Source organism: Euleptes europaea, chromosome 15, assembly GCF_029931775.1.
Source record: "Euleptes europaea isolate rEulEur1 chromosome 15, rEulEur1.hap1, whole genome shotgun sequence".
Lineage (NCBI taxonomy): Eukaryota > Metazoa > Chordata > Lepidosauria > Squamata > Sphaerodactylidae > Euleptes > Euleptes europaea.
The window spans coordinates 33,701,773-33,725,347 of NC_079326.1; the positions used below are offsets into that span (position 1 = coordinate 33,701,773).

The 23,575-nt window shown below is 41.8% G+C and overlaps 1 protein-coding gene across 1 annotated transcript in view; it reads right to left on the reverse strand.

Moving 5' to 3' along the window:
• FAP (fibroblast activation protein alpha) overlaps positions 1 to 23,575 on the reverse strand; it is a 64,013-nt gene that overhangs the window by 13,607 nt on the left and 26,831 nt on the right. The window contains exons 13-21 of the mRNA XM_056861179.1: positions 22,715 to 22,819; positions 22,538 to 22,608; positions 20,480 to 20,533; positions 16,688 to 16,812; positions 14,214 to 14,261; positions 11,888 to 11,986; positions 8,647 to 8,716; positions 6,201 to 6,395; positions 2,574 to 2,628 (exon numbers count right to left, since the gene is read on the reverse strand). Of these exons, the coding sequence (XP_056717157.1) occupies positions 2,574 to 2,628; positions 6,201 to 6,395; positions 8,647 to 8,716; positions 11,888 to 11,986; positions 14,214 to 14,261; positions 16,688 to 16,812; positions 20,480 to 20,533; positions 22,538 to 22,608; positions 22,715 to 22,819 (822 nt within the window). The remainder of the gene's footprint in view (positions 1 to 2,573; positions 2,629 to 6,200; positions 6,396 to 8,646; positions 8,717 to 11,887; positions 11,987 to 14,213; positions 14,262 to 16,687; positions 16,813 to 20,479; positions 20,534 to 22,537; positions 22,609 to 22,714; positions 22,820 to 23,575) is intronic.

The window sequence follows — 23,575 nt, forward strand, 5'->3', positions numbered from 1 at the left end:
CAATTCCAGGGACTCTGGGGAGCCAGGCAAGGAGCTACTGGGGGATAGTAGCAACGTACCTGTTTTAATCAAGCATCTTGTGTATGTTATTCCAAATTTGGTGGTGGAGGGGGGAGAGGCAGAAGGAATTTGGTGCTGTCAGCAGCCCTGGTGCAAAGCATAGTAAGAGCAAGAGAGTGTGGTAAGGGAACAGTTGGACAAAAAGGTACAGGATTTCTTCAAAATCTTACTGAATATAAAAAAAAGGCAAGGATGCCACTGAGAAAGGGCATATCAATATGAGTAGTCACTAACCTAGGAGAAGAAAGACACCAGGAAATGATCCAAGAGGACACCGCCATGTCTGCATTTGTAGATCATTCGAAACCATAATTAAGAAGTGTGGTTAACAAACCAATGTTGAACCATGGTCTCAGATCCTGGTTTGACTTATTTATTTTTAGATATTTATACCCAGCTTTTCTCCCCAATGGAGACCCAAAGCCTTTTAGAAAAAGAAGAGTTAGTTTTTATATGCCACCTTTCTCTACCTTATTTTTTAAGGAGAATCAAACTGGTTTACAATCACCTTCCCTTCCTCTCCCCACAATAGACATCTTGAGATGTAGGTGGAGCTGAGGGAGAGAACTGTGACTAGCCCAAGGTCACCCAGCTGGCTTCATGTGGAGGAGTGGCAAAACCAACCCGGTTCACCAGATTAGAGTCCGCCGCTCATGTGGAGGAGTGGGGAATCAAACCCGGTTCTCCAGACTAGAGTCCACCGCTCTTAACCACGACACCACACTGGCTCCCATTCTACATTTCACCATTCTGCACTCCTCTGTTTTTATCCTCATAGGTTAGGCTGAAAGAGGGACGGACCCATGGCCACCCAGCAAGTTTTAATGGATGCATTTAAAACCAGGTCTCTAGATCCTAGCCCGACACTCTAACCTCTACACCATGCTGATGTACGCTGCCAAGTCACAGTGAGTGAGTGGCCCACATTTGGAATACCAGTTTTGTGTGATGTGTGATCTAAGCTATTTCGTCCTTCACTAGGACACTAAAGAGTCTGGTTGGACTAGCCTTGCTGAAGCTAAACAAGCTTCTGCTCAGGGCCTAGATTGGAAATCTCCTAGGAGCCCCACATAGGCTGCCTTGAGATACATAATAGAAAGAAAGGTGGGATACAACTGTGACAAGCAAACAACATATTAAGAAACAACACAAAAAGTTAAATGCTATGTGGGTCTGAAAAACCATAGTGTCTGTTAACACATGAACATATGAAGCTGCCTTATATTGACTAAGACCATTGGACCATCAAAGTCAGTATTGTCTACTCAGACCAGCAGTGGCTCTCCGGGTTCTCAGGCAGAGGCCTTTCACATCACCTACTTGCCTAGTCCCTTTAACTGGAGATGCCGGGGATTGAACCTGGGACCTTCTGCGTGCCAAGCAGATGCTCTACTGCTGAGCTATGGCCCTTCACAGCACTATATACCAGATAAGAACATACAAATTGTTTAATGGAAAAATGACAATTATGTTATTATTACTCCTTAAATGTCTCTAGATAATTTGGATTCTGTATAGAAATTAAATTTAAACGTAGTTCCTTCCTGCAGAACTTCAATCCTGAAATGACAAGAAATGCAGGGAGAGAAAAGGGATGAGAAAGGCAGAAAGGGTAAAAGGGTAGAACTGCAAACGTCCCTGGACACAGAACTGAGGTATTTTGTGTCTGTTTAGTATCTGCTATCTCTCCTGAACTTTTGAGATTGGGTGGAATTAGAAAATTCATCTTATTCACCACCCACCCCTTCCCAGATATTATGTCCTACAATAGAATACACAGGATTACCAAATCCTATTTCCTCTTGCATATAGTTATATCAATGTTGTCCAGCAGCCAAAGAATTCAAAAATGTTTGCTTTTAAGAACTCAATATAAATTTCCTCTGTGTAAAACACTTTCACTCTAGGCATTTGTCTTGCATTATGTTCCTGGATGAGCCTCTCCTATTGGAATTCAGGCCAAAGAGGAACACTGCAAAAATAAGGTCTGACAAAGAGCTCCCCACCCCCAGCAGAACAATGCAATCAATTAAAGAGAGAAAGACCCATCTTGAGAGAGAATCAGAGACTAACCAACATTTATAAACAGGAAAGCACTGGGCAGAATCAGTGAATTGTTGGCTGGCATCCCAGTTAAGTTTACAAACACTTCAGCTGTATCCTGCATTCTGATGTAAATTCTCTGTTGAGCTACACTTACAGAACTGCCTTTAGAAGCAAGAATTAGCTATGTTAAAGACTCAGTTATCTTCCTTCTCTGAGCCACCCCTTTGTACATGAAGAACCCCCACTGGGAAAACAAGAGTAGGAAACCCCAAGCATTGAAGCAATGGGTGGCTGATGCAACCGTTCATTTTTGCCAACATCTTGGTCATGGTGGAAGAGAGAGATGTCCAAAAACAACCTCCATGCATTCTGCAGAAACGTGTGCAGGAACAGCTGTTGATGGGATTCTATAAGTCAAATATCTGGGATTAATCAAGAAAACAAGAATATAAAGGCACTATACATACCCATCCCCATATGGCTATTCTTTTCTCATCAATAAATCCCATGTCTATAAACTTCCTGTTGAAAATAAAATAAAATAAATCGTTACTTCAAAAAACGCAGGAGTTGAAAATAGCTTTATCAAAATACTTGGGGGATTTGCACAAGTGATTTTCTTCTTTATTTTAACGAAGCAGCACAATATGAAAATTATGAAAGTTGCTGTAATGAATTCTTACACTGTTAGTAATCACATTATGATTCAAACCAGGTTTTGAAATTGGCAGTCAAACACAATGATCTCAAGACATTGCAGAAGGAGGACCCAGTTCAAATGGGTGGGGGCAAAGTCTTTAGTTATTTTGCGTATATGTTGTTTTTCCTTTTTGGAAAGCAAGACAGAGCAGCTTAGAAAGTCTTCAGGGACTATACAGGTCCAAACCATCTGACCAACAACATTTTGGTGGGCTGAAAGAAGCAAAGCTCAGAGTTTGATGGTGTTTAGAAACAGCATCCAATCCAAAGTTCATACTTGATTCAAGAGGATTGTTTGGCATGTAACTAAGTTTCTTTCAGAAGGCACTTCCATGAAAGAACCAGTGTGTGAATCACCCACACGTAACATCCGGTGTAAGGACTATACATGTGCATTTTGCACTGAGCTCAGGACTTCTGCATCACATCAAGCAGCCAAATGCGGATTCTGTTTAGTTTACAAGCTAAGAGGGTCAAATAAGATGTTAATGTGATTTTTCTACTACTGACATTTGCATAGACTTGAAAATACTTATGATTTACCATGTTTATAATTAGCCATTTTATGTTTGCGAAATCTGAAACTGTAAAATCCTCTGCATACTTGACTTTTAAGTACTGAACCAATTTTCATTAAGTGCCATAAGCACTCATGATACTTAATTAACACGTTGATTTTCAAAGCCATGGTCCTTCCATGCGCACCCTTTTAGGCCAAACTTAATGGTTGTTGTTTCTTGGCCTTTTCCACTATGGTATCTTTTCCCTGATCTAGATGGCCTCAGACTAGTCCAATCTCATCAGATCTCTGAAGCTAAACAGGGTTGGCCCTGTTCAGTACTTGGATGGGAGAGACCACCAAGGAAGTCCAGGGTTGCTACGCAGAGACCAGCAATGGCAAACCACCTCTAAACGTCCCTTGCCTTGAAAACCCAATGGGGGGTCATCGTAAGTCAGCTGCAACTTGAAGGCACTTTCCACCACCACCATATTTTCCCTGGGATATAGTGTCTCCAGATTCCTGTAATGGACTGCATTGGGTTAGCAAGAGAACAGGAGTCCTCAGAGGAGGAGGACAACCTGCCCCCAAGCCCCGCCTTGCCAGACCCTCCAGTGAGATGGACTTTCCATCTTTCCCATCTAATTCCAAGGAGACAGTTAGAGGGGAAGGGGGGGCAAGGGCAGTCCTGGAGGGCCTATAAAGCCCTTGCTCACCCCCTCTGATGCCAGCGTGCCTACACTCCAGCATCAGGATGGGTGCATGCCTCCTCATCCGTGGAGCTCTCCACAGACCCTACCCCCTTCCCCTCTTTGGTTGTGGGGGATGGGATGGAATTTGGAGGACACCAGTATTACAATAATCTTTTTTAAAAATCCCCCAGTTGTTCGCCATGTAGACTTTCTCAGCAGTTTGTTGGGGGGGGGGGGGAAAGAATCCCATGATATTGCCCTGTATCAGATGAATGAACACCTAGCCACGTTTTCTGTCATCTCCAAACACTTTAAAGCACTACAGACTAATTTATAGCTTTTATGGTTACTGTAAAGCAAGCGGTGGGCTTGTTGCACTGTACGGAAGTAAACAGGTGATAGTGTCAAGAAGGTTAGAATGGCAAAGTCTCATCTGCTTCAACCTTTGCTTTAAAAAAAGCAGTTAAAAGCAACATCACCCTTGCACAGGGAGGAAATGGAAGAGTCAACATGCAGGAACAGGATGGAAGAGATAAGAGAGAACCCGCAGAGATGTAGTGCTATCCTTGAACAAAGGGTGTGAGGATAAGGCTTTATGGACTCTATTCTTGGTTCTGCCACTCAGGATCGACGTTACTTGTCAAGCCCTTATGCATTTCACACATTTTGAAATCACTGCCCATGCACCAATCCATTCCGTGCACTATTTTGAATGTCATATAGTCCCCTGAAAACCAAGATCATGTTAATTCATGCCATCATATTCCTTATTACTATGTATGGGTGTAAAAGCTGGACATTGAAGAAAGCTGATAGGAAGAAAGTAGATTCCTTTGAAATGTGGTGTTGGAGGAGAGTGTTACGGATACTGTGGACTGCCAAAAAAAACACAAAAAAACAAATCAGTGGGTTATAGATCAAATTGAGCCTGAACTGACCCTAGAAGCTAAAATGACTAAACTGAGGCTGTTAAACTAGGTCACATTATAAGAAGACAGGAGTCACTGGAAAAGACAATCATGCTAGGAAAGGTTGGAGGCAGCAGGAAAAGAGGAAGACCCAACAAGAGATGGATTGACTCAATAAAGGAAGCCACAGCCCTCAATTTGCAAGACCTGAGCAAGGCTGTTAAAGATAGGGCATTGATTCATAGGGTTGCCATGAGTCGGAAGTGACTTGACAGCACTTAACACACACACATAGTCCCCTGGAAGTGTTTGCTAATACAAACAGAGGTTCTGAAAGCCACAAGGTCCCTGAAAACCTACCCAAGGACCATGGCTAAACTGAATAATCAGTTTAAAGAGAAGAGCTTGTTCACAAGGAAACACTGCTTGAAAGGTTGGCAACAAACATAAATGAGAAAACAAAGAGTCTGGCGGCATCTTAAATGTGGCATGGGCTTTTACAGGCAAGCTTGTTTTATCAGAACCTCTTCCTGTCTGCCGAACACAAGATAATAGATTTGGTAGTCCGCACTGGCAAAGCACCTCTGTTAGTCTCTTGCCATGAGAACCCCAAAAGTGGTCGCCATAAGTCGGCTGCGACTTGATGGCACTTTACACTCACACACACACACACACACACACACACACGACACCTGAAGGCTCCATTGTTTGTTCTGCAACAGACTAACATGGTTGCCCTTTTAGGACTTACAGTTAAAGAATAATATGTCCCTTTGTATTCCCATACTTCATAGAATCATAGAATGATAGAGTTGGAAGGGACCACCAGGGTCATCTAGTCCAAACCCCTGCACAATGCAAGAAATTCACAACTACCTCCCCCACACACCCCCAGTGACTCCTACTCCATGTCCAGAAGATGGCCAAGATGCCCTCCCTCTCATGATCTGCCTAAGGTCATAGAATCAGAATTGCTGACAGATGGTCATCTAACCTCTTCTTAAAAACCTCCACGGAAGGAGAGGTCATTTTGTCTCTTGCTGATACATCTGGTATTCTGTAACAAGGAAATCTTCCCACAACCACTTTAGCAGACCACTACCACCAGCTGGTAGGTCATTTTGTTAAAAGGGGTATTTTTGTGTCATGCATTAAGTTCCTTTGGTTCCACAGGAACAAATTATTGCTTCCCTCAATAAATGATCTGAGATACTTGGAAAATTCATGCTTAGATGGTGGCTACTATAATGGAACTTCATGGGTTGTGAATTTTCTGATAATGAAACATAGCCTTACCTTACTGCTGAGATTTGATCTTCAGTTTCATAAACCCCAAGTTTGCGATAGACTGCATGCAACATCTTATCACCCTGGAAGGCTGTTCCTCTGCCATCCACGAGGGCCACCACAATGCCTTCTTTGCTGGCAAGATAAGTTATCCAAGTGATGCCGAAAGTATGCTTCACATTTTGACTGCACGGTCCTCCGTACCTACAGTAAATATTCACGTAATCTCAGATTCAAGTCTCCTGGGACCTTCCTTTTAAAAGCAAGGTAGCAACAACATTGAATATAGCATGGGCGAAACTAAATCACTAAAGTTCACCCTTGAGCATGCCTGTTCATATTACCTTCCTCTTTGTAGGAACTCCAGTCATAACATCCCAATGGTAAGATATTTTGCCATATGGCATTTCTATACACAATGAGATCCCCACAATTGTAAATGCAAAAAAGGTTTTAATACATGAATGCCTTCCCTGTTTATCGTTTGGCACTATGTTGATGTAAATGTTTAGGAGAAAATGGTAAGCAGTCTAAGCTTTTAGCCTTTGCAAGGGAGAAAGCAGAACTTTAACTCAGGAATGTATACTTTTACAGGAAACTATACATATACATATTTCTCTCTCTCTACACACAGAGAGACATCTGTTAATGAGTCACAGATTAATGTACTTTTTCAAATTTGTATGAGCAAGACTAGAAAATTGGGCGGAGATCTCTCTGTGTAGTGGTTAAGAGTGGCGGACTCTAATCTGGTGAACCGGGTTGGTTTCCTACTCCTACATATGAAGCCAGCTGGGTGACCTTGGGCTAGTCACAGTTCTCTTAGACCTCTCTCAGCCCCACCTACCTCACAGGGTGTCAGTTGTAGGTAGAGGAAGGGAAGGCGATTGTAAGCCGGTTTGATTCTCCTTAAAAGGTAGAGAAAATTGGCGTATAAAAACCAATTCTTCTTTTTCTTCTAGAATTTCCTGAAGACGTGTACTGAGAGGCTAAAACTGCACTGGGCTCGGAAGGAGCTTTTCCGTTGTTCTAAGCACTTTTGGGGGATGTACTCTTTAGTACATCCAGGCCCTGACCTGGATGGCCCAGGCTAGCCTGATCTCGTCAGATCGCAGAAACTAAGCAGGGTCAGCCCTGGTTAGTATTTGGATGGGAGACCACCAAGGAATACCAGGGTTGCTGTACAGAGGAAGGAACTGGCAAACCACCTCTGTTAGTCTCTTGCCATGAAACCCCCCAAAAAAGGGACGCCATAAGTCGGTTGCGACTTGACGGCACTTCACACACACACACTCTTTAGTTTGCCCTCATGATATAAAGCTGTGGTCTTCTTTATTTTAGTTGCAAGGTCGTTCTAACCACATGTACCACCCAAGCATATGGAAACAAAGTCCCTCCAACCTCCCTACCTGTGAATGTATTGTGCTTTTAAAAGAGGAATATAAGCAAATTCCATTAGGCCAATTCGTCATATAACTATCAAGAACTTTAAGAATGCAGATGTTGTAAATCAGCGTAGTATTTTTTCTAATGGATGCTATTAAGCCATATGCAAACTCCAGCACTCATTTCTTTCTTTGCACCTTTTGTTTCCTCTGTTTGCAAGGGTCAAACTGCACATTCTGGATCTTTCAATTAAGGTTAAACAGCAGCCACAAAGACTGGGAAGCTATTTGGATTGGGGCACAGAAGGGTATTTCCCACAGTATCCGTGATAGAAGTGTCCTCCTCCTCCAAATATTGCAGTTAGCTCTAGTAGGAGTAAAGGTGCCCATACTTCTGTATCTTTTCCCTACTGGACATACAAATAGTTTAAGGGGCCTAATATCTATTGGGGAAATAATCGATGCAGGCAGAACAACTGAAAAGCCCATTTCCCGGCACAATGGCCCCAACCTGATCATTGCCCTCTCCACACCCAGGGCCGGATCTTGGGGGGGTTTGGGGGAGGCAAGCACTCCAGGAACAAGGAGGTGGGGGAGCAAGTGAGGGCATGAAGAAGAGGAGCAGAGTGGCATGGGTGCAGCTGCCTGCCCGCATGGCAGCTGGTACGCATGCCACTGCCCACCATTTAGCCGCCCGCCCTTCTTCATTGCGCGTGCCACACCTATAGCAGCTGCGCACGAGGCCAGGGTGTGGGTGAGCATGTGGCAGTGGGGCAGCAACCACCCTTCTGACTCCAGCATGTGCACACACACATGACACACACCCTTCTTCCCCCCTGCCCTGGGTGCTCCTTTCCCCAGCTTTGTGCCTGCCCACACCTGCATTTAGACAAAATAAATATTGGGAGATCTCCCATATCATCCACATAACATATAGGTTGAAACTTACATCTGTTTTATTAATCAGCTATTTAGCTATTACTATATTGGGCAGAGATGTCATTAGAAATACCTTATCTGACATAGCAAAGTTATGAAAAAAAATAATCTAAAAAATTTTTTTTACATACACCTGTATGAGAAGAGGATACTTCTTGGATTTATCAAAGCTTGGAGGTAGAACCATCTTGTACCAAATGGCTAATAAAAAAAGACATATCACAAATCATTGATGATAACAATTAAACCTCTCTATAACTGGCTCCTGTAAAACAAATACTAATTATCTGCAATACAAATGTTAATTAGCAGCAGAATTCAGGATGTGAAATTCAGAAATGCTATAATTTAAGGAACTCACTGTGAAAAAAGTAATTCTTCTCATTTTGAAATACCTGTCTGGTCACAGTACATAAACAAAAGGTTTATTTACCCAAAGCTTAAGGAAAGATGGAATTAAGACAACTGAAATAAAGATAGCCTCATTATTTCATTGATAAGCATTAAAATGTTATAGATCTACCAATTAACTATTAGTACAGCCATTATATCATGGCCAGAATTTCTCGGAACAAAATGACAGCTCCATACAACCTAACGATTGCACTATGTAGTCCAAAATAACCCCCATTTAGGCCTCATTTACACATTGTGGTTTCCTTAGGAGCCACGTTGGATGGTAACAGCCATTTCCTGTACTTCAACTCAGCTGTTTTTCTCAGATGTGCAGTCACTATTTTACTTATTTACATATTTATGCCCCACTTTTCTCCCCAACGAGGACCCAAAGCAGCTTACTATATCATCCTACCCTCCTCCATTTTATCCACACAACAACCCTGTGAAGTATGTTAGGCTGAGAGAGACTGACTAGCCCCAGCTCAGCCAGTGAGTTTCTATGGCAGAGTAGGGATTCAAGCACTGGTTTCCAAGATTCTGGTCCAACATTCTAACCACTACACCACACTGGCTCACTGTTACTCAGAGGCACTGACTATTTCATCCAAGGCCCTGTGTTTCTACCAACAGAGTTAAAACCTATAATGAGGACAGGAAGATATGAATGCCATAGAAAAAATGGCAGCACATGCCAAGGTCTTCCATAACTTCAGCAAAAAGCTATGGGAAATATTCAAAATCACCGTTGTCCTGACCTTAAGGCTACCTCTAAACTGGGGCTTCAAAGAAAACATAAGTAAATAAATTCCTAAAAGAGCAGCTGTATTAGGCTAGACAAAGGCCACAGCAGTTTGTTGCCTGAAATAGGAACAATGCATTTTTTAAAAGGAGATCAAGCCAGTATGACCTCTTCAGTCCACTGTTTGGCAAATAATATCAGTGGATTGGTTCTTGTGGGTTATCCGGGCTGTGTAACCGTGGTCTTGGTATTTTCTTTCCTGACGTTTCGCCAGGAGCTGTGGCAGGCATCTTCAGAGGAGTAGCACTGAAGGACAGTGTCTCTCAGTGTTACTCCTCTGAAGATGCCTGCCACAGCTGCTGGGCCAGTCATATTTCTGTCTGAACTCTCTCAGCCTCACCTACCTCACAAGGTGTCTGTTGTGGGGAGAGGAAGTGAAGGTGATTATAAGCCGGTTTGAGTCTCCTTAAAGGTAGAGAAAATCAGGGTATAAAAACCAACTCTTCTTCTTCTTGCTAAAAGACAGGCTGTAACATGAGAGCTGATGGATCTGTTTTAACTGTCTCTAAGAAAATATATCATTCTTGTACAATCTAAGATACTTCAAAGAAGATATATATTTTTCACATTTGTGATAACAGGGTGGATCCTACCCTTATTCTGCCACTCTACTGGACAAAGTTTATTAATTTATTGATTAAATAATTGCACCCTGACTTTACTTTCAGCTCAAGTTTGAAATCTTTCTCCCATTGAAGGTGCCTTCCTCTAACGTAAGTGGCTCTTCCATTGGAAGAAGGCTAGTTAGAGGATGGTTGAATTCAACCCAATAATTATGCCTGTTTTGCAAAAGAGGAAAGAAAGGCTTGAGCTTTTACAATAAGGCAAATATAGGAAATCAATGCTGTGTACAGCAAGGGAAAGCCAGAATGATATAGTACTTAGGCTGTCAGATTTCAGTATGGGAGACCTACTCTGTCACAAAGCTCAATGGTTCACCTTGGAGGACAGTTACTCTCTCTCAACCTAATGGACCTCAAAGGGTTGTTGTGTGTAGGAGTGAACACTTCAACTATTTTTACGTTCATTTCAGATCCAGAGTTTTGGGGAGAGCATGCTGTTCATTATCCTGAAATTTCCAGGACCTTGTTACCATTTCGGGACAGTTTTCATAGAGTCCCAAAAATTAGTTTTTCCAATTTCCTCATTACCCCCTCCCATAGGTAGCAGGAACAGGGAGGGAGGGAGACAGAGGAAGCTGGAACTAGAAGTCGCCCAACCACTGATGTCTCAGGTGGACAGAGGCCCATTCTACTGGTCATTGGAAACAATGGGGACGTTATTTCCTATCGCCTGTAGAGAGTCCAGGTCTACCAGCCATTGGAAATAACCAGGACATTCTTTCCTATGGGTGGACCAGGCCTCTCTAGTGCCCATAAGAAATAATGTCCCCACTATTTCCAATGGCAGTAGACCTAGCTTTCCATCTACCCCACTATCAACTATTGGAGGGCTTCTAATCCTTTAAAATTCAAAGGGTTGAAGGGACTGAGTAACAGCTGTCTGGCAGGTCATGTTCCTATCTCTCCCACACCACTCCTGTGCTTCCCCGAAACCAAAACACTCCCAAGACTCCAGATGATTTTTGTTACTCCCAGAATTTTGGAAGTGTTTTAGGTCCTTTTTGATACACCCCAAACAGCTACCTTGGGATTTACTTTTAGCTAGTGTATATCCACATTTTGCACACCCCTAGTTGGGAGGATAAAGTGGATGAGGTCAGGGTTTTGTATCCCACCCTGAGTTCCTTGGAGAAAGGGTACTAAAAACATACAAAACAAATAAACAATTCCTAGTTGAGTCCTGGTCCCACGATTTGATAACTAGTTCATAGCACTTTCAAGCCTCAAATGGGATCAAAACAGGGGTTGACTGGAAACCATGTTGCAGCCCATTACAATCTTGCTAAGAGTAAATGAAGCCATATGCAGAAACCATTGTCTGTATCCTCTAAACAGAGGAAGAACACAGCACTACCATCCCCTATGGTTTCCCCCCAAATCTGTCTCGACTCTGTGGGATACATGACATTGGCCTACAGCATGGCCTACAGGAGGTGACTGTTATAGTAACCTGAGGGTAACCATTAAAGTAGCTACCATGTACTTACCATCTATCCATTTCCACCCATAATATAAAGTGAAAAGGAAACAGATTAAGTGCAGCATACTTACTAAAACCATCTACTTCAAGTTTGTTAATTTCTTCTGTAGGCATGCTGATTTTCTGTAGATCAAGTTCCAGTTGCCTATTGTCTTCCAAAACTTTAATCTCTATATAAAAGACATGTCTAGATTAGTATTACATTTCTTTTTCACAGTTCCTGCTCATTTTTAAGCTGTTGTCTGTCTGTCTGTCTGTCTGTCTATCCATCCATCCATCCATCCATCCCTCTATCTCTCTATCTATATGTTGTGGAAGTAGACGTGAGTACAGAAATGAAACAAATCTATTGAAGCCACATCTGTAATACTGACCCCACATTTATAATAGCAAAGAGCTCTGTGGGCTTTGAACAAACAAGACAGAATTCTCTTCCAGAGAAAAGAACTAATAACATGTCCCAGGATTAAAACTTTTTCTGAGTTCCAAAAGCAGAGGAGTCCAAATGTGGCTCAATACTCAACCAAATATGGCTCTTTTAAAAAGGAAAATAAAATTGTTCAGTTAAGGTCAACTGGAGGGATGAGTGGAATGCTACAATAGCTGTGTGTGAAGGGAATAGTAGGCAAAGATTTTGGGGGACTAAAGGGCTTCTTAGAGATACTTTGCAGAAAGGGAATTGATAGAGGCAAGTAGTTTGCCAGTAATCCAAGTATGGACCGTGATTTATGACAGTGCACTAGAACAATGGCCCTGGGCGTGCTTGTATTTATTTAATACTGATTGTGAGACCTCGTCAGTGCTACTTCCTCATAAAGGACTCGCAGCAACCTGTGTTTGGGCTCTGGAAACATCACACATAAATAAGCAACATGTCAATTATCAGTAATGTTAAGCTGGATATTTCTCATACTAGCCCTCTGTTGATCTCCTGCTCTGGATGTTGATGCAGTTTGGTTCTTTAATTATGAAAGGCTGCTGGCCCCTGCAATAAATACAAAAGGTTGCTGACCCCTGCAATATGACCTACCAGGGAAGATGGTACAAATCAGTTATGCTTGTACTGTGGATCACCTAAAAAGAACTGATATAGTGTTTAACTGACTTCTGTTAACACATTTTTAAACAGATCCAGGGCCAAATGTGCAGGCATATGAATAACAAAGTACATATGAAAAGCTTCACAGCTAGATTGCAGTGGCAGTTAAGCTATTTTTGGTTTCCCTGATTCAGTTGCATGCTGTAATACCACTTCCTGGTCCTATGAGGAATGAAACACCAAAAGGAGACAAGCCCTATCTTATCAAACATTTCCAAGTTTAAAAAAGGACAGGAAATAGCAGATATTTCACAACTGTCTGTTGTGAAATAAGTGGTTTATTTTCTGGGGGTACGTTAGATAGCTGATTGTGCACTCCAGTATGCCCTTTGACTTCAATAGGCTTAACTGGACTAATGCTGCATAGGACCATAATATTAATATAGGAGACAAAAGAAGAATGCTGGACTGGAGGCCACTAACAGATTATTTGAATAATCTACTATCCAGGTGAAACTGGCTATATATAACAGATTTGATATAGTAGCTGTGTATTATAATGCTGATTACTATAAAACCATTGAAAAAAAAGTAAGCAGTAGAAAAGGGAGTGCGCAATAGAGATTTATTTAATTCATTTGTACCCCAAATGGGGACCCAAAGGGGCTGTGAGATGCATTAGTCTGAGAGAGTGTGACTGGCCCAAGGTCATTCAGCAAGCTTCCTTGGCATGACTAGGGATTCCAGCCCAGGTCTCCCAGATACTAGTTCAACACTCTTAGGCCTTTTATGCAGGGATGCTTCCCAGCGGTCACCCCCACCGACTGCTTTGGGGCTTCCTTTTGATTAGGTGTGCCTTTTCCGCCTGTCAGAGGTCGGCTTGCTCGCCCTGCGCATTTTGCCCGTGTTTTCCAGATGCTATTTTAGCCCGAATCTGGAAAATGCAGGCAAAATGTGCAGGGAGAGCGAGCTGACCTCTGACAGGCAGAAAAGGCATGTATAATCAAAAGGAAGCCCCAAGGCAGTGGGTGAAGGTGACTACGGGAAACGTCCCTGCATAAAAGGCCTAAATCGCTACACTACTCCAGCTCCCAGTTTATTTCATAAGCTGTTGGAAACTATGTTTTTAAAAGTCTAAATAAATGTATACTGCAATGGAAATAAAATGAGATTTAAACCACAAACACAAACAGAAACATTTATGACTGAAATTTTCAGATTTTTTTTTTTAGAAGATTTACATCCCACTGTTAAGTAAGTTTACTTGGACTTAAGCCCTACAGTTGACCGGGGTGCACTCCAAAGCAAACAACCTCAAACTATAATCAAGGAACACAAATGTACACAGTAAACGATACCTCTGTCGTATCTGTTGTCATAAAGAGTAGAAATGGGGATACCTGGACCTGAAATAATGATTCAAGAAGAGAATTTACCTTTAAAGCATAACTGTGACAAATACAATTGCTACTGAAAATGACTTGCCCTTTGTTTAGTATACATATTCTTCTTTTATCCTCAGGCAATCATTCTCACTTGCTTAAGGTTTCAGTCCATGGAATGTGCTCAGGAGGGTGGCACGTGCTGTACATGCCAGCACATTTCACAAAATCCATCCCCTAGGTTCCAAAAGTCCTGAGCTTGTCCTGTAAAGTTTAGCCTAATTGGTATCATGTTAATTAAGAGCCCCTATTAATGGTGCAAGGCAAAGGAACTGGAAAAGTCCCCCAAATGAAATAGGACCAGAGATGCTTAGATTCTTGTCTGTGTATTTTTATCTAGGGATCACTACAGCATGGAGTGTGCAGCCCTAAACATTATTGTATAGACACATTGCTTTTGTCTATTCTATTCTCTCAGTCTCTGTTAACATCGGCTTTGGATATATTCAAGATCTCCCGCCAATACAGGCTGTTGCCAAGAGCTACAGTTTTTTTCCTTCTGTAATTGTTCTGTGATGTCTCCTTTCTTTTCCATGCCAGCTGCCAAAATTTTGGCTTGTACTCTTTTTGGGCAAGTATCCTCATTATAGTCTTGCAGTGAACGAACAGTCCTGCTCAGGAACCCTAAGAACTGAGTTGGGGCGGGGGCAAAAGAGAGTACTAGAAACAGAAAATTCTCAGTACCTCAGCAAATTATGATCTTTAAAATTCTTGGAGGGAAGAGTCAGGATGATTAAGCCCTTGTGTTTGTTGGTGGAAGGCACAAGGACTTTTACACCAGACGTTCAATGGGAGTTTTGTGTCCTCCAGACTCACACAAGCACATACGTTTTGCAAGGGAGCCAGCCAATAGCAGCTCCATGGGACGGTCTGAGCTAGCTAAAATGGCATGGCAGAAAGGAAGGTTACAGCTGCAAGGAGGTAAGGGTATGTGTGAAACCAGGAGGCACAAAACTCCCATTGAACATTTGAGGCAAAGTTCTCATGTCATCCACCAACAAACACAAGGAACTGGTTATGGATAGATGGCCCTTCAACTGATGTAATAGCTAACACAGCCACTGAAGTGGCATAAAAAGGATTTTGAGCTTGTAGTAGAAAGAGAGAGCATCTTACTATAGTCACATTCAGATTTCGTGGTAAACCTCCGCATGTTCATGAAGAGAACAAATGCAGCTTGTTCTCATGCATCCTTTCGCCCTCCTGTTTTCCCTCCTTCCATCACACGCAGAGTGCAATTGAAGGCTTCCTGGTACAGGAATCCTCCAGCCAAATTCCAGTTTGTCAGGATGTCTGAATGCAGGTGCCGTGCCTGGGCAAACTGGAGTTTGTTTCCTCTTCACAAACTGTAACTCTAAACCACAGTTGAAGGTATAGTACAGTTCTGTACAATACAGAAGGCTTCACAGCCTAATAGATTCCCTAGCCTGCCCTCCAAGGATTAAGTCAGAAATATGACCTTTATCTATTAAAGGCAACGTTTCACTCTCACAGATGCAGTGATCCTCACTTAACTCTTATGTAACCTGATCCCAGAATTAACCATGTGCAACAGGATCTGGAGAAATTGTCGTAATGCATTTCTCAAGGTAGGTGCATTTCCTGTATGATAACATCCTGGGCAAGGATGATTGAAAGGTGTTGTCATTCTGTTACATTTGGTTCTTTGCTTAGCTGAGAACTCGTCATTTATTTACACGCTTGAACACCCAGTACAGATCACACAGCATTATTAACAACAGCGACAAGTAACTAGTAGGTTGAATTTCTCACTAACACGTTCCCATTCAAATGAAGATGGCTACAATAATGGCAATATCTCTGCCTTTTATTGTACTTTATTATGTTTCCTATCAATCTGTAAATCTGTGCCTGATGTGTACATTAGCTTTTATATCAAAGGAGCTTTTGGGGTAGGGGGTATTTTTGTTTAATTTACAAAATTTATACCTTGCTTTTCTGCCCTCAACATGGCTACCAAAGCAGCTAACAATTCAAAATAACTAGCCACATATTTGACTTACTTGAAGACAATTGAGATATTGTATATGGCCAGTGTACCAAACTGGTGCAACATATCTAACAATCGAATGTATGATTGCTTTATAAAGGATCATAAGGGTTGTTACAAATTGCCCTCCTTTGCAAAAGTAGAATTTTTTAAAGGAAGATAAATGAGGAATAATATTGCACAAAATAAATATATCACTCCCTGGATAAAACAGCTAAAGACACTTCCTGAGAATCGGATATTGCATTATCTGCTGTCAAATAGATTGGTCAATTGCATGAGAGATGTGGCAACTTTTCTCTTTATATTGTCAAGAAAAAATAAAAATTGATGTATAGCCAGTGGCTGTTAAATCTAGGGAAAGGAATATTCGACTTACCATAACACAGTAAAGCATAATAGTTGGCATTGTAACTAAATTTTGCTGCATAATACTGGCATCTTTCTTTCCTTAAATTACAAGTAATACATTGCTTGGTTGGGGGATTTGTTTGAAGATTAATTCTGTACAAGAATTAAAAAGGAGAACAAAAGTAAGTATTTGGGTCCCAATCTACAATTTCCCTGGACCCACTGGAACACCAGTACAACTCTTACAGAGCTGTCATCAACATCAGACTATCATCAACATCGACTTTTTCAAATTTATATATTTAAATATTTGTATCTAGTCTATCAAACAAAAACTGGCTAACAAAATATCACAAAGAATATATGCACTGATAGCTTCTGGGAATTGTTGTGCAAATATAACCCAGAAGCCATATTTCCTGTTCCTCATGCTTCAAGTGTCAGGTACCAAAAGCATGTGCATGATGGTTGGGATCTTGGCTCATTTTTTCTACCATTCTATCCCTTCGTTTCAACTTCCCTTCCCTCTTTGTTCCTCCCTTCCCTTCCTTTCCTTTTCCCTTTTTTCCGTCCCTTCTTTGTCCTTTTCCCTTATTCCTTGTTCCCTCACCATCCTCACCATCAAGGATATTCTTGTTATTTCTAAGAAGCAGTTATGAAGTTAGGATGCCATCTTGTTAATCTAAACTCGACAATTGGTTCAAAATTGTATGTTTTAATCTTACATTTATTGTAATACATTGTGAGTTGTTATTGTTATTAAGGAATATAAAGAATTCCTCTTAAAAGGTAAAGGTCCTCTGTGCAAGCACCGGGTCATTCTTGACCCATGGGGTGATGTCACATCCCGACGTTTCCTAGGCAGAGTTTGTTTACGGGGTGGTTTCCCAGTGCCTTCCCCAGTCATCTTCCCTTTACCCCCAGCAAGCTGGGTACTTATTTGATCGACCTCGGAAGGATGGAAGGCTGAGTCAACCTTGAGCCGGCTACCTGAAACCAACTTCCGTCGGGATCGAACTCAGGTTGTGAGCAAAGCTTTGGACTGCATTACTGCAGCTTACCACTCTGCGCCACGGGGCTCCTTTAATATTACTTTATTTGCTGTGCATTGTGCTTAATAAAAACTCTTTAAAAAAAACAAATCACGAAGAATAAAAATCACAACAAAAATGTCATGCAGTAAGAAAAGCTGAAACAGGAGAAAACAAAAATTTATACAAGGAACACCGAAGCAACAATTCAACAGCAACAATAAAAACAAAATTTTAAAAAAAGATACAGAGGGAAAGGATGATAAATGCTCACTTAAAAACTTCCTTTCGAGGTAAGTCTTTCCCCACTGGCTTGTTTGAAGAGGAAATCTAAGATGTCTGCCACTCCTGTATATTATAGAAGATTCTGGAACACGTTCTGAAGTGCATAGTCACCTCATACAGACCACTGGCCAAGAGTATTTACCCACATCATTGCTCTGCATGAATTGATATTCCACTTGGGGAAGCCCTAACCCACTTGCGTGTTGTGTGGGAAGACTGCTAGTGCGGGGTAAGTGGGCTTCCAAGGATACTTGTCTGTCAGGAATGGTCTTTTTATTGATGATCCCCCCCCCCCGAGATCCCCAAAACATAGGCCATTTATTCATGGTAGTTAGCAGCACGTTCCAGGCTGAATTGCCCCGCACATTTTTTTGAATTGTACATGCTAAACCATCATTCCAGAAGTGACTGCGAAGCCTGCGCATTCCTGCTTCGCATTACTAAAGAGCTCACTTAACACATTCTTTGGGGTTTGCCCCAAGAATCCTCCTCAAAAAACCATGCAAAACAACATCAGCACATTAGCTATACACATGCTAATGACTATGCTGACAGGAACAAAGGAGCAGGCGAGTGGTGGGGGTGGAATTTCTCCTTTTGCGCCGGAACCGTGAATAGGCATTTTTAAAGTTGCATTTAAAAAGAGAGCTTTGAGTGAGCATCAAAATTGACCATGAATAAATGGCCATAGTCTTAAAACTACTTGTAGTGATTGGGAATGGCCCCAGTAGACTTGAAAAACACATTCTTTGCATGCAGAAGGTCCCAGGTATAGTTCCTGTAATCTCCAGTTAAAGGATCCCAGGTTGCCATAGTTGGGAAAGACCACTCTCTGCCAGAGGTCCTGGTGAGGTACTGCGAGTCACAGTACACATTATTGAGCTAGATGGACCAATGGTCCATTTTACTATAAGGCAGATCCATATATGTATATTAATGTGATAGCAAGGGGCAGCCTCCCTGACCTGGATGGCCCAGGCTAGCCTGATCTCCTCAGATCTCAGAAGCTAAGCAGGGTCAGCCCTGGTTAGTATTTGGATGGGAGACCACCAAGGAAGTCCAGGGTTGCTGTGCAGAGGAAGGCACTGGCAAACCACCTCTGTTAGTCTCTTGCCATGAAAACCCCAAAAGGGGTTGGCATAAGTTGGCTGCGACTTGACAGCACTTCACACACACATACAAGGGGCATCCACTCAGCTCTGGAATGGCTTGATGGTTTCATTGCTACCTTATATTTTATCAGTGGAGGAAGAAAACTTGATTTCCTCCTCTTTCTTCCATTAACTAAATTCTCATGGCTTGGGTATGGTGTAGTTTCAATCAGCAGACATCAATTTATGTATGAAAAATGGGATGGTAGTTACTCAGCAGGAATTAGTCCAGAGTAATAGGGTGTTAGTGTATATATACTTCTACATAGTTCTAATATGATTAATTAACAAATGCAGCACCTTCAACGTGCAAGGAGTGGTGGGGGTTTAAAGTGCCATCAAGTCACTACCAACTTGTGGTGATCCTGTAGGGTTTTCAAGGCAAGAAGAAAGAGTTGATTTTTGTATGCCGACTTTCTCTACCACTTAAGGAAGAATCAAACCGGCTTACAATCACCTTTTTTCTCTCTCCCCACAACAGACACCCTGTGAGGTAGGTGGGGCCGAGAGAATGTGACTAGCCCAAGGACACCCAGCTGGCTTCATGTCTAGAAGTGGGGAAACCAACCCAGTGCACCAGATTAGCCTCTGCCATTCATGTGGAGGAGTGGGGGAATCAAACCCGGCTCTCCAGATCAGAGTCCACCACTCCAAACCACCGCTCTTAACCACTACACCACGCTACTGTTACCAAATACTATTACTAAAGAAAGAGATGTTCAGAGGCAGTTTGCCATGTCCTGCCTCTGCATAGCAACCCTGGACTTCCTTGGCGGTCTCCCATCTTAACACTAACCAGGGGTGACCTCGCTTAGCTTCTGATATCTGACGAGACTGGGCTAGCCTGGTCCATCCAGGTCAGGGCGTACAAGGACACAAGTCCCAGCCCTAAGGAACTTACAATCTGTAAAATAACACAAAGGAGACAACAAAGGGACAGGCAGGAGGTGGTGATCAACAGAGGGAGGGCATGCTGTCATTCCTTCTGCACTTGATTAGCCTTGCTTTAAGTAGGGAAGATGAATTTTGACAAAGCTTTGGTTTTCAGGGATTTGAACGAAGCGAAAGAGGGGGCACAACACTGGTGTTTAAAAGGAGCAGGGGACCTTTGGACAGCTGAAGGGGTGGAGCTGGAGGGGCAAAAGTCACAGTCAGTAGTGCATCCAGAGATGTGACCTGAGGCAAGAAGAGGCAAGGCCACAGAGAGCTTGGACAGGAACCTGGGTTAAAAAAAGTAACAGTTCCACAATCACGAATGGAAATTAACTGCATGTGCCTCATAGTTATCAGGTATCAACTCAGGTGAAACCCCCCCCTCCAAACAATATTACTTAAAGCTTGATGATAACTTACTTATAAATATTCCTTCTCCCTGGATAGCTTTCAAATTCATTGCTTGAATAGAATCTGGAAGACAATTTATCATGTCATATAAGCTATGGTTTGACAGCCTGAAGAAACCACGAGGTGTTAAGCATTTAGTGAGACATCTGAAGAAAAGTATAGCTGGAATACTGAGAAGAGAGAAGGGAAAGAGAAAAACTTCCCTATTTGTTTCATTCTCTTCTCTTACCTCCACAAACTCTAAACCAGATAGCAAAGCCCCAGAATAGCAAAGAAATACAAATATTAACTAATATTAACAATTTTAAATTTAAAAAATCAGATTGTTTACAATACTGTTACTAAAGAAAATAGCATTTTGCTTTTGTTAGTTAATACCTATACATGCATTCCTAGGATATCCCGTGTTGTGAAGGGTTTCATCAAGGCTAATGTTTATTTCTGAATCCAGCAAGAAAACACTGCGCTTCACTGAGCCGTCATAACATGCACATTGAGAGTATTCAAGGGCTCTAATATGATGTTGTAGATTTACAGTACTATTTATTCAAAAGGCTAAATGAAGGAACTGAAAATGTCAGATAACCTCATGAAACTAGCAGAAGGCTTCTATGCGTACATTGTAGCAGATAGAACTGAGGGCCCAATGGTTTTTACGCATGCCATTCCCCCACCTATTCCAGCAGAGTTTCAGAAGCAAGTTTCAAAATCACTGACAATGCCCATCATAGTATGGGACAAGGAGCCTAGGAGGGGGTAATTCCCACCCATTTCCCCCTCCTCACCAAACTGCTGGATTGGTACTTTCCAAACTAGCTCCGCGTCCTTAATGTCAGCAGTGATACAAGCACACAGGTTGCATAGCTTGAGGAACTTAGGGCCAATGCATCTGATGTTAGAGAGCATATCTAGATTTTAAATTAGATACAAAAAGAAGCTGCAGGAGAAGTGACATAGAGAAAGAGGATTTTAATGCTTCTCTCCCCCACCATAATTGATAATCCCCTCTTCTCAACTGCTTTTGCAGCAGTAGGAAAAAGGGACAAATACTCTGCTTCTTCCCCTGCCTCCCATGGGGCTAAAAGCAGCCAAGGATTGGTATATTTAGTAAGAAAAATGAGAAACCAGGTTAACTTTGTCTCCAATCCCCAGTGCTGCAATTTCGATTCATACTCCCCTCTCCTTTATGGCTGCTTTTTGTGGCTGCCAGTCCAATCCTAAACAGAATTACACCCTTTGAAATCAATTGTGTGTGTGTAAAGTGCCATCAAGTTGCAGCCAATTTATGGCAACTCCATAGGGTTTTCAAGGCAAGCGACTAACAGAGGTAGTTTGCCATTGCCTTCCTCTGAATGGAGTCCCTGGTATTGCTTGGAGGTCTCCCATCCAAATACTAACCAAAGCTGATCCTGCTTAGCTTCCGAGATTTGATGAGATCAGGTTAGCCTGGGCCATCCAGGTCATGGTTTTGAAATCAATTACATCCACTGAAATCAATAAGCTTAGAAGGGTAAAACAATGCTTAAGATGTGTGTTATGTCACTTCTGAGAGGGCAACCCTATGAGTTAGTGATCTCCAAAACGTCCTCCTATCACTGACGGCCTTGCTCAGATCCTGCAAATGGAAGGCCATGGCTGCCTTTATTGAGTCAAACCATCTCATATTGGGTCTTCCTCTTTTCGGACTGCTTTCAACTTTCCCTACCATTATTGTCATTTCCAGTGAGTTTTGGCTTCTCATGATGTGACCAAAGTACAATAGCCTCATTTAAGTCATAGCACTTAAGACAGCTCTGTAAATTATGCATCTGGACTGGCATAGTAAAACACATAAGAGAAAATTAAGCCATTGTATAGATGCTTAGCTAAATTGTCATTTATGATCAAGGCCTTTCCAGGTCATTTATTGTTAAAGGAAATCCATGATATCTTGTCATCTAGAAATACTCTGTGTTTCCTGACCTTTGAAAATGGGGCTCTGTTATAATTGAAAAATCACTGGCATATTGAATGTAAATTTTATTAACAAATGACACAATCAACACACCATGCTTTTTCAATACTCACATTGCACCATCAGTTACTTTGTAAATGTATATGGCTTCCCATGGTCCGCTAGTGATCGGTACTGCGTTTTTCTATAAAACCAACAAATGTAAAGGCAATAAGTCAGATGTTGTATTTTAGGCACATGTGCTGCAGTACAAACATATGAATGTGATGTTAATACTTTGCTTGACATACCACAGAGTCATTGACATAATGGATATGTTTATAACCATTCTTGTCGCTAAAAATTTTGTAATATGAAATGGCATCTGAAGTGAAATACGGGGCTGAAACAAAGAACTGGAAAACATAGAAAGAAATGGAAACAGAAATTAATACCCTTTGAGCAACACAACAGGCAGTGAAACATGCAATCAAACTAAGGCCTGGTTTGACCATCCCACTCTGCAGATATTCCATGTCAATTCAATAACATTTGGCACATGAAGTTTGCATCATAATCATGGATCTTGCTGAAATTTTGTGGAGTCGTTATACCTGTTGAAATGTATCTAGAATTTAAATGTTTAAAAGAGTCTATCACTGGGGGCATGGCCACACCCCTCTAAAAAGTTGTTCAGACACATTAACCATGAAAGACAGTCTTTCTTCTTGCCACAGAATGAGTACTCTATGTACAACAGGTATTAAGATCTTATTATGAAGCTCAAAATGGGGAGGGGTCATGGCTCAGTGGTAGAGCATCTGCTTGGCATGCAGAAGGTCCGAGGTTCAATCCCCGGCATCTCCAGTTAAAGGGACTAGGCAAGTAGGTGATGTGAAAGACCTCTGCCTGAGATCCTGGAGAGCCATTGCTGGTCTGAGTAGACAAGACTGACTGTGGCAGCTTCATGTGTTCAAAATCTCATTTAAAAAATGTAGAGTGCAATGCCCTAAAATTAACAGAAATGCAACAATAATTCATGGTCAAACAATTATAGGTAATTCCTAGATTTTTTGCATCTCTTGTGCGAACGTAGATCCAGTCTTGGCCTACAAATGTTCACTTAATCAAGCACATTTCATTGTGATATTTTCATGCATTTTTGTGTGTGC